The sequence below is a fragment of the Octopus sinensis genome, linkage group LG17 (genome assembly GCF_006345805.1).
Source record: "Octopus sinensis linkage group LG17, ASM634580v1, whole genome shotgun sequence".
NCBI lineage: Eukaryota > Metazoa > Mollusca > Cephalopoda > Octopoda > Octopodidae > Octopus > Octopus sinensis.
The window spans coordinates 43,228,358-43,240,981 of NC_043013.1; the positions used below are offsets into that span (position 1 = coordinate 43,228,358).

Consider the following 12,624-nt stretch of genomic DNA (forward strand, 5'->3'; position numbering starts at 1 on the left):
TGGAAGTTGAAATGTTGTTAGGTAATTCTTCAAGTGGCTGTGAAGAGGAACTTCCTGTGTGCGATCCCAGTCATTCATGACCAAAGGAGATCTACTGATCCCCATTATTTAAATATATATATCTCTATATATATATAAACAGCAAAATGTCTGTGTGTGTGTGTGTGTGTGTGTGTGTCCTTTATACAAATCCACAATTTTTCAGTTAGAGGGCTTGCACTTTCTATGGTCATTCAAAACCGTCCAAGGGTGGTCGTGCACATCTTTACATTTCCCCAGTCACCCCGCAAAGCCATTACAAAATCAATAGAAGTGACTTTTTTGTGAATTTTCTATCCAAAACCCAATCAAAATGCCCGAAACTTGACATGCCAATTGAATGCCAGCTAGCTGTATGTGATTGGTCAGAGATTTGGACAGTACTCGTGTGTATGTGCACATGCACACAGCTGTATATGCATGCACTAGCACTATGACCCGGCATTGCTGGGTCTTAGTGCTAGTTATATATATAATTCACTTTGCCCCAGTTCACTCAACAGTAGAAATAAGCTGCAATGTCATTGGTGCCAAGCTGTATCAGCTTTTCCTTTGGATAACATCGGTAGCATGGAGAAGGGAGAATGCCTGGACTTGTGCCTCGGAGTGGAACTTTCCAGGTGCAATCCCATGGTCATTCATGACCGAAGGGGGCCCATTCATAGTATCAGTTGGTCATGTTTGAGAATTCAGTTTAATGACAGTTGATTCTGATAGGATCATGTGCAGGAGGTACCTGAAATATCTACCCTAGAGGTGCAGTGAAACTGGAATAGAATACAACGGAAGGTAATTTCATTCTATTTAATAAACATTATCAATGTAAGCAGAGAGACATGCAAACTACCAATCACTGGATTATGTATTCAGTCGATCTGAAACTTCAACATTTTAAAAAACCAATACACACACACACAAAGCAGGAGCTAACTAGGAAGTTTCTGTGAGGTCACTCAATCCGCTAGAAATAGCAACTAGATTTCCATCAAGCCACATATAAGCTTCATTTTCTTTCCTTACATTTTAGTCAGTGGATGAAGGACAGCAGCCATGATAAGTTTCAGGGCTTCCCTGACTGGTGGTGGTAGTGGGGTGGGATTGTTGTCCTCACACTGGAGTCTTGAATCCAAGGGCCAAGTGGATTAAGCCTACCTTTCAAGGACAGGAACAACCTCTTCAATAGGCTTTTTGCAGTTTCCATTAATCAAATTTCACTCTTAAAGACTACAGTAAAAAAAAAAAAAAAATTATTCATGAAGCAGAGCAGAGGGATTGAACCTGAAATTATGAAGTTGTGAAGTGAACTCCTTTACCACACAGACATGCACAGAAAGGGGACAACGAATAATGCAGATCCTGGTATGCAATCTCCTAGAAGACAGGGCTTGTAGGGAGGGTCATGACTGGAACGTCAGGTCATTAACCTCCTTAGGACACACAGCAGCAAAACAACAAAGACAACAAGAATACATACAGTTTTGTAATTAAAAAGTAAAAATGTTGTGAGATAAAATTCCATCTTTTTTAAAAATTGGAAATAAAAATAAAAATTATATTTTTTAAATAAATTTTATTTAAAAAGTTTGTCTCACACCCACCCAGTCTCCAGTTGCATGAGATCTTCAACATTTAAATATTTGCATGAGATGTCTGTGGCAGTGTGGGGTGTATGTGCATATATATATACATATATAATATAAATCTCTCTGTATATATATATATTAAATAAATAAATAGATATACATTTATTATATATAGATTTATTGATTTATATATATATATTTATTTATATTTATTGATTTATATATATATATATTTATTTATATTTATTGATTTATATATATATATATATATATATATATATATTATATATAGATCTATATATTATTATATCATCACGGACGTTAAACGATGATGATATAATAATATATATCTATATATATATATATATATATGTATGTATATTCTGACAAATAGATATTAATTGAGTTTCTGTCTTTTTAGCAGGGGACATGAGTTGACACTTTTAGGATGAAACAAGGGAATGAGATTTAGTGATCTTCATTCATGGCCCTTCCCAATGACATCAGTAATGTCAATGAAATGAATTAACAGCTACAACCAGGAATCTGAATCAGGTTCTAAAGCTGTTTTGTAGAGAGGTCATCGTGTTTATAGATTTTTGTCCCAATAAATAAATAAATAAAATAAATATAATTTAACTATTCAATTTATAAAATTTTTTTTTCTTGAAAATTATTTTGTCAGTTTAATAGAAGCCAGTATGGGTTGAACAGGTGTTAAATATTTAAATACTGAGTGCAGTTTCGTACTTTGACACAAGGCATGTTAGGAGAAAGGAAATGAGATCATGTCGTTTTCATTGTCAAGGTCCAATGAAAAAAAAAAAAGCTTCAGCAGCAAAAAAAAAAAATAATATAAAAATAAAAAATAAAAATACCCCACAAAAAAAAAAAAGTCTTGCATACTCAGCCTGTCAGAGGGTAAGCAGTTTATCTCTTTGTAAGTTGTGCTTATCACTGTGAGATTGAACTTGAGTGATCCACATTAGAATGATGATATTAGGGTTTGAACCCAGAATGTATACTTTGTAAGTGGTGCTTATCACTGCATGATTGAGATTGAGTGATCTACAATAGAGCTGACCTTGGTAGGGTTTGAACCCAGAATGTACAGGGCCATAATTACTAAACACTGTAAGGCATTTTGTCCATCATTCTGACAATTGGTTTAGAATGCTCTTGATAAAAAAAACACAAACATTACATACGTTATTCTCCTCCTTTCCATTCATACCCTTCCTTTATGATTATGATAGTTATATTTCATCTTGGAGTTTCCTTTTGTTTGAACCATTGGACAAGTTGCTTGATATCCATCTGTAGAGCTGGTTTTTACAAAGGTAAAGAGCTATGTAATTGAGGAACCATTACTCCTGGGCAGCAGGCAGCACAACAAGTAGCAGTGTTTTGTTATTTTAAATTCTTGATGAATTATTCAGAAGAAGCAATGCAGCATCAACGACCCTTTTTCAGGGTCATTTGGGATTTGGTGGGACAAAAGGAAGAAGTTATCCTCAGACGAGAGACTTCGCTTGAATACTTACAACATCGACATTGCTGAAGGCATCTCAAGGGTCAGATGGTTTAACACCAGATTGTGATGTTAAGGAGGATGATGGATTAAGTTTACAATCTGGTTAGATTAGACCTGAGGAAAGCATTGTAGTTATGGCATTATTGCTTTGAGGCTACACAAGGAAAAGCATGTGGGAAGGTTATAACTCACAATATATTTCTGGAATATTAAAAATAAATGCGCAGTTTAATGACTCGGTTATGACACTTGAATTTCTTTTGTTCTTCATATCATTGCTTTTTATCATCATTACTTTTTTTTCAAAAAATTTCATGTCATTCTTTTCTATTTTGATATAAAGGCCATTTTGGTGGTGTTGAGTTGAAATTGTTAGGTTGGTATTTTCTCTTCCCCTTTCTCTCCACGATTGATGAATTATAGATGCTGAGGAATATTTCTTCGGACCAACGAGTTCATTTATGACCAAACAGAACTAAGCATGGACAGAGATGGTTTGTGTTGTACCACACAATCACTGTATATAACCATACAGAACTAGACACGACCAGAAATACTGAAGAGTTCCTTCAGACCAGAGAGACCATGCACGGCCAAATGGAACTAAGCATGGACAGACATAGTTTGAGCTGTACCAGACACTGGATATAACCATACAGGACTAGATATGACTAAACATCACCAAACACTTGCAGACTTGACCAACACAGAACCAGAGACACCTTCTGAGGTACTGTACTTATCATTACAACTCAGATGGTTGAAGCAAGCATATTATGTGTGTGTGCGTATGTGCATGAGGTGAGACGGTGAGCTTACTCCCACCAAAAACTAACAGAAAAGCTAACTGACAGGGATTTTACAAAATGCCAATACTTCGGAGGAAGATACAACATTTCACCCGGCTCTAATATAAATTCATTATAATTGAGGTTTTTAAAACATGGGAATTTCTCCAAGTTTGGATTTTCCACATCTACTTGACTTGTGTTGTCAAGAAGGTGGCTGTCATACGGATAGAGTGATTCAGTGTCTTGAGGGGAATAAAGGCGGATGAGTTTCTTTCCAAACACTTGACACAGAAAATTATGTTTAGGGTCGTTATGTAGGGGCGAGACTGTTCCTTTCGGTCCAAACCAAGCGTTTACATCAACATCTTCACACGTTCCCAGACAACAATATATAGGAATACTTATATCGTTCCTCAGTTCTTGGATTTGGTCAAAAAGCTGGTGCTGGGCTAAATACCCAACATTATCAGTTCCTTGTTTGGGATCGATGATAAACTCATCAATGAAACTGGAGATTGTCATTAATTTCTGGCTCCAAGAATCCTCAGTGTACTTTGAGCCAATTTCAACAGGAACCAGACGGGCGCCTGCAACACTTTTGATGTAATCTAAATTCCATGGCCGGCTGCTCATGGCCGGCCAGTAGTTAATGGCGTTAGTTATGATGACTGGACAATTCATGTTGTAGAAATTCTTATGGAAGTGTTCTAAAGATGGACATTTAACTTTGGTGATTGGTAAGTTGAAAGTGCTGACTTTGGTCAGAAATGGTTCACTGTTATTATTCTCAATAGTTCTAACACATGTCACACCATTCTCACTTCTCAACGATGAAGATGATAATATGCTATTAGTCTCCATCTCCTTTGTTTTGTCCACAATGTTGTTGCAAACATCGCTAGGTTTTTCTAGGATCAATCTGTTAGTCGAGACTTTTTCCAAGCAGTTTTCTACAGCATGGTTGTGAACAGATTCATCAACACTATTTAATCTCTTATCCTGAGACACCATAACAGTGTTGGCGTTACCTTCTTCTTCTTCCTCGGGAGCCACAGATAACACGGCCGGCTGATTTCTACTTAATTTCTGCGTTCCTTGGTTTTGTTTTGTAGAACAGAACAATCTATGAACAGAAGAGGCTAAATTTGTTAAGTTATTTCCTTCAAGAGGTGAACCCATCAGTAAGCCCATATCACAAGATTTAAGGACATCAGTGGCAGAAATGCTGGACTCTTGGTCTGACGTAAGCCACAAGGCCAGCTGGGAACAGGCTTTACAAAGGGAGACAACTGAATATGAGATACGCCAATGCATGGATACAGTTTTCCAATGACCCTTATTAAGCATTTCCCATATTCTGTCCAGCAGGATGGAACTCTGTGCTAGGCAGTCATAGTAATGGCCATTGTATAGGCTATCGACACATTTATTTAGAAGGTGATCAAAGGCAGGATCAAGTGACTGTCGGTCAAGTATTTGATCTAGTAAATCCTCTTTGTTATCTGGGATGTGAGACTTGAGGATGTCTGAAGCTTCCTCTCTGGTTGTCATAGTGATAGCCTCACCTGGAAAAAAAAAAAGAAATATAACTATATGTTTCTTTATTACCCACAAGGGGCTAAATATAGAGGGGACAAGCAAGGACAGACAAATGGATTAAGTTGATTACATCAACCCCAGTGTGTAACTGGTACTTAATTTTATTGACCCCTAAAGGATGAAAGGCAAAGTCGACCTTGGCGGAATTTGAACTCAGAACGTAACGGCAGACGAAATACGGCTACACATTTCGCCTGGTGTGCTAACAGTTCTGTCAGCTCGCCGCCTTATAGAAATATAACTATAACAGGAAAAAATGTTAATGACTGACACTTAATAATATTGATTTCTCCCAGGGGCGTACACACCGTCATTACTACCAGCTATTCCCTTCCCTGATATTGCAGCAGCAACAGCCGCTGCTGTCATCAGTATTTTCACCAGAACCCTTTTAATGTCCCCTTTTTTCCATGCTGGCATGAATTGGGTGAGAATTCTCGAGGTAAAATTCTATGGTACCTAACCATAGAATGGTGAGATAGCCTTCCTGATGCCTTACTTGTTTTCAAATAAGGTACATTTTATTGCACTGGAGTTAGTATGTTGGAACTACTGAGTTTTGGGACTTTTTGGTCATGTGGGACACAAACATACAAAGATATATCATCATTTAACATTTGTTTTTCCATGGTGGCAATGTATGTATGTATATATATATACATATATATATATATATATATATATATACATATGCATATACACATGCATATGTGGGCACAGGACATGACAAAACAATCAACAAAAAATACGAAGTACGATGCATATATATATATATTATTTATATTATTATTATATGATTGAATGCTACGCATCCTTTTCCAAGTATATATATATATATATATACATACTGGCGATAGTGGAAGCAAATAAACAGAGGATAAATCGAGCCTCCATCATCAGTGTAGAAAAAAATCTTACATTTCAAATCATGATGCAGATTTTTTTTTTTTTTTCATTCTCTCTTCTTTTTTTATTCCTTTTAATCCTTTCTGTCAAAGAGCATAGGCTTGAAACGGAAAAGATGTTTCCAGTCATCCCAAGTGTTAAAGTAATACACCTGCTTGTTCTTCCTACATCTTATGTTTTCTGTAAATTTGAACAATATATATATATATATATATATATATATATAATATGTGACAGTTATTCAGTAGCCATGATAAAACTCTGAGTTTCGGATGTCGGGGCAGAAACCCATGCCACCATCTCTTCAGTTATTGGGCCATTGATGGCCTGATAACTGTGGAGATGGCGGCGTGGGTTTCCGCCCCGATATCCTAAACTCAGAGTTTTATCATGGCTACCGAATAATTGTCACATATTATATTTACAGATAAATTCCTCTATTTACATAATATCGAGGTCTCTTTCATTCTTTTGTTGTCTTACCATTTCTATCAATATATATATATATATATATATATATATATGTACGGGGCACTTGTCTACTTTTTGCAAATTTCACTCACAAGGTACTGGTTGAGCTGAAACTATAACAGCAGATATTTAGCCAAAGTACAACAAAATGGAATCAAACTTGAAACCCCATTGTTGTAAAGTAAACTTGTCTTTTAACCATAAGGCCTTAAATACATTTATTTGGTGAGATTACTTTCAATTAACCCTTTAACACTGATTAATCTGTCAAATGTAATACTAATTTATTCACATTGTTTTAAATTAATCATTCATTATCTCGTAGCTTTGAGATTTCAATGATGTGACTGTTTTTAGAATGACATTGTAGGGTAAGTGTGAGAGGCCAGATCTGGCCGGCTTGAATATAGAACAAGTAGAATGTTTGGGATGGTCATGGCTGGTTTAAATGCCACAGGGTTAAATCATCTCCAGTACTTCACAGGTAATCCTTTTATCAACCCAAGAAGATCAAAAGTCAAAAATCAATTTTGGCAGGATTTGATCATTGAACAGGGATACAACTAAATATTGCAAGCCTTCTATGTGGAGCCCCACCAATTGTGACACCCATAAATATATTGGTTTCTAACATAGGTGTATAAAGTCACAAATTTGAGAGGGTGTACAGATAATTAAATCAATGTTATTTCTTTATTGCCTACAAGGAGCTAAACATAGAGGGGACAAACAAGGACAGACAAAGGGATTAAGTCGATTACATCGACCCCAGTGTGTAACTGGTACTTAATTTATCGACCCTGAAAGGATGAAAGGCAAAGTCGACCTCGGCGGAATTTGAACTCAGAACGTAGCGGCAGATGAAATACCACTAAGCATTTCGCCCGGCGTGCTAACGTTTCTTATTTCTTTATTGCTCACAAAGAGCTAAACATAGAGGGAACAAACAAGGACAGACAAAGGGATTAAGTCGATTAGATCGACCCCAGTGCGTAACTGGTACTTAATTTATCGATTCTGAAAGGATGAAAGGCAAAGTCGATCTCAGTGGAATTTGAACTCAGAACATAGCGGCAGACAAAATACCGCTAAGCATTTCGCCCGGCATGCTAACGTTTCTGCCAGCTCGCCGCCTTATAATTAAATCAATGTACTTGATTGAGTCTTTATTTTATTGGTACTGGAATTAATGGGAAGTAGAGCTGACCTTAGTAGGGCTTGAACCCAGAATGTACAGAGCCAAAATGACTAAATGCTGTAAAGCATTTTGTTCTTGATAATGCTCTTGATAAAAGCACAAACATTACATATGTTATTCTCATCCTTTCCACTCACAGCCATCCTTTATAAATGTGATGCCTTCATCAATATCACCAGCAGCAACATCAAACGTCTATTTACCATGCTGACATGGGTTGGACGGTTTGACAGGAGCCGCACCAAATCCCAAAGTTTGTTTTGGGTTGGTTTCCACAGCTGGATGATTCTTCCTAATGCCAACCCCTTTACAGAGTGTAGTGGGTGCTTTTTTACATGGCACATTCACAAGTGCTTTTATGTGGCACCAGCATTTTTTAATGTGGTACCATCACCAGCACTTTTTAATGTGGCACCATCACCAGCACTTTTTAATGTGGCATCATCAACAGCGCTTTTCAATGTGGCACCATCACCAGCACTTTTTAATGTGGCATCATCACCAGCACTTTTTAATGTGGCATCATCAACAGCGCTTTTTAATGTGGCATCATCACCAGCACTTTTTAATGTGGCATCATCAACAGCGCTTTTCAATGTGACACCATCACCAGCACTTTTTAATGTGGCACCATCACCAGCACTTTTTAATGTGGCATCATCAACAGCGCTTTTTAATGTGGCACCATCACCAGCACTTTTTAATGTGGCACCATCACCAGCACTTTTTAATGTGGCACCATCACCAGCACTTTTTAATGTGGCACCATCACCAGCACTTTTTAATGTGGCACCATCACCAGCACTTTTTAATGTGGCATCATCAACAGCGCTTTTCAATGTGACACCATCACTTTTTAATGTGGCACCATCACCAGCGCTTTTTAATGTGGCACCATCACCAGTACTTTTTTTGTAGCACCAGTGCCCCTCATAGACAAGCCTAACCAGTAAAAACTATATTTCATTTTTAGAGCTGGTTGGGGTTATTTTCTAAAAAGATAATAGTAAGTTGAGAGATTTGACTGCTATTTCTAGCAAGTTGAGAGATCACATAAAAGCTCCATCAGTTGCTATGGCCTACAGTTATTTTAGATGGTGAATAAGAATAATTGTGTGGAGGTGGCTTGGTTGGTATTTGTTTAGCATTGTTCTGCATGTGTATAATCCTTGTATGGCTTAGGCAATAGTCTGGGTGAGATAAGTAGCTATGGCTAATTTCATTTACTCCTTCAATGACTTTCTCTGATGTCAGAAGACTAATCACCCATTGATGAATACATCTGATCACAAAAGGTCAAGCAACTGCACTGGGGCACACACACAAGGGAAATAGATAGAGAGAGAAAGAGATGGGCAAAGAGAACCAACCAGACAGACATAGAATGACATACAGACACATCCGGAAAACTTCAACACCATCTATTCATTTTTATTCATTCATTAATTAGTCTTTTATAATCCTTGACTGCCACTGGTTGATAATCATATGACGGCGAGTGGCAGGGTAGTTTTCGACGTGAAACCATCCACAACTATAGTTGTCATCACCATCACTACCATCGTCATCACCGTTGTCATCATCATTGAGTGTAATAATCGAATAAAACAAGGAATGGTTCGTAACAATTGTCATGTGATTTGAGATGTCGATAGTCACAAGGTGGACCCATTTTCATCGATAAACCCCCTTCGCCTACATCACTGTCATCGCTATCATTTGGAAGACCGCCACCGCTACTATCATCATCATCAATGTGTAGTAGCCAACACCATCACCATTGCCGCCACGATTATCGAGCTCTAATGACCTAATTGCATAAAGTACAGGGTTTCCGATTTAAGTTCGTTCCCTTGGCTTGAGTGTCATGTAGGGCTGGGTTACCCGAGGCAGATGACATCGCACCCTACTTGCTACATAAGGTAACATACTCCCTTAAGAAAAAAAAAATGTTTTTATCATCATTATCTTGATGCAAACGAAAAAATATAATTATCATTTTTCCTTTTATTCCAAATGTTGCACATCTTAACGAAATGATTGATGGGGACAGTTTGGTGAAGTCGTTACCAATCGCGATTGTTACGAAGATAAACGATGGACTTGATTTTTCTTCATCAGAACTGAATCTCCCGCATCCACCCTTCTTCACCCCCTCATTGTAGTAATTCGTACTAAACATCAACTATGCTATCCTCACTCAATTTCTGCAATCCTCTCGTAGACCGTTATCTAAGAAAGCCTGACAAAAAGCTACAGGCACCCTCTTTAATGTTTAGATTAATTGATGTTACAAACTTTTTAACATTGAACCTTTAGGAAAAACAAGCAGCCAAACAAAACCTCTGCATTTTACAGTTTCCCCTTTTTAAAGAAAAATATTCAAAGGAGGGTGGGTGCACGGTTAAGAGGCTACAATATCTCGCTGTCGAGTATTCACTACAAATAATATAATAAATACATTTCTTAGAGGGAAATTTAGTTAATCGAATCGATCTTATACTACTGTTAATGCATTTACATTCAACATAACAGGGTTAGTGTAGGGGTTAAGGAATTATTAAGCGAATAAAGACCGGTGCTTAGGTCTGGTTTTGTGACGTTAAGCAGATAAATGAAAAATTCCTCCACATTTGGCGAGAGAACGCGAATCTGTTGCTGATAACATTTCCTTGGAATTCCGTGTCCTATTTTCGATAGTAGTCAAAAGGAAGGATGGAGGGGGGAAAAAAATTGGGTGAGATTATAAGCATGAAAATAAAAAAAGAACCACAAAGTAGAACGTTTGTTTGCTTCATAGAGTATATTGGCCAGAATCTGCTAGCGTCTGCTACCATATGATATCATTACAACAACGAAATATGAACCATTATGAAATATGAAAATTCAGACGAGTGTCTTACGAAATTAGTTTTACTTATTTTGGAAACAATTCTTCTTATTTTACGAAGACACAAGTTGGCGGATTTTATGACGTTTATAATGTAACAAGATGAAGGTCTCAGGAACACTTGAGGAGTGTCTGTCTTATCTTGCCACATACAATTGTCGAAGGGAGGACCAAAATCCGACTGTCTTCAATAGCAATAAATAATACTTTATTTTTCCGGGTTTCGCAAATACAAAATATATATACATATATTGTCCTTAAGGGCGAACCGGTAGCCAAGTCCACAATAACTTTTTTTTACAAAGGCATTATTAAAAACAAAGATGTTAAATGAAGTGAATTGACTTCAACCGGGAACCGAAACTAGATTGACGCTTTCAATTTTCTGAGTTCACCTCTTGTTCCATTTTAGTACTCGGCACTGGTTAAAAATTAGAAACCTTAATTTCTTTTTTTTTTTTTCAACGAAGAGAAAAGAGAAAGTGATGACAAGACATTACTTACTGTTGTTGTCATCAAATGTAAGCAATTAAACCGAACACAATACAAACAAAGTAAAAATCGCTGCAAGAAGTTGGTAGGAATCAATCAGGTTGCAGAAACGGAGACCAAATAAACCGGGAAACGACCAAAAAATTTTCTTCACTTCGACGAAGGAAAACCACTTTTCGTAGGGGAGGTAACTCTTTGAGTGCCAATGTTGAGTGAAGTCTTTCTGTCGGTGTCAGAGTATGAGTGAATTTATATGGGTGTGCGAGTGTGTATGCATATGTGTTCTATTTGTATGTATGTGTCTTCGTGTGTGAGTGTGTTGTATTTGTATGTATGTGTCTTCGTGTGTTGTATGTGTATATGCGTATTTGCGTGTACACATGAATGAGTGTGTATATGCATGTGTCTATGTAAGTGTATGTGTGTGTATATATATATATATAATGAAATTATTGTTTACAGTGCTCAGGTGCACCACAACATGTATGTATACGAGTATACGTGTATGTGAGTATAAGTGTGTGTGTGTATATGTGTGTGAGTGTATATATGTGTGTGTCTATGGAGTGGCAAAACTAGGGGAGAGGATAAAGCTGTCATCTAGCATTTCGTGGTTTCTGAGATCAAATCCACTGCTGGTGTTTCGTGAGGTATCGTGGTAGGGACATGACAATTCATTTACAATGGTGGTGGTGGTAATGATGTTAGTGGAGATGGTGGTGGCGTTGTTGTTGGAGATGGTGTCGATGTTGATGGCCTTTTTATGTATCGGTGGTTGTTGTTTAACCCTAGGTCAGCCCTGATTGAGGATACATATGATAAGACATTCCAGCGGTGACAATCACTTTTCTATGTGCAAAGAAGCCAGTACCACATTATCCAGAATGTCGCATTTTTTAGACGGTGGAAAAGGAGATTTGACTGCTATTTTTAGCATATCAAAAAATAACCAATAGAGGCTTCTTCGTTGGCGTATCTGCTGAATGTATGTGTTTTATTAGGAGATAAATGGATGTGTGTGTTTGTGTGTGTGAGTAAGGCTGTATGAATGTGTGTGTATGTATCTATGTATATATATATATACATATATATATATATGCATATTTATATCTATATATGCT

At 37.2% G+C, this 12,624-nt stretch overlaps 1 protein-coding gene across 1 annotated transcript; it reads right to left on the reverse strand.

Annotated features, from left to right (window-relative positions):
* Positions 1-2,288: 2,288 nt before the first annotated feature.
* LOC115221011 (lysine-specific demethylase 8-like) lies at positions 2,289-11,742 on the reverse strand. Its single transcript, XM_029791228.2, has 2 exons — positions 11,516-11,742; positions 2,289-5,512 (listed from the first exon to the last, which is right to left on the reverse strand). The coding sequence occupies exon 2, from the start codon at positions 5,496-5,498 to the stop codon at positions 3,972-3,974; it is 1,527 nt and encodes a 508-aa protein (XP_029647088.1). The 5' UTR covers positions 5,499-5,512; positions 11,516-11,742; the 3' UTR covers positions 2,289-3,971.
* Positions 11,743-12,624: the final 882 nt, after the last annotated feature.

Bases quoted from the DNA above. Each gene is read 5' to 3' on its own strand.
- LOC115221011 (XM_029791228.2), bottom strand. From the start codon at position 5,498: ATGACAACCAGAGAGGAAGCTTCAGACATCCTCAAGTCTCACATCCCA.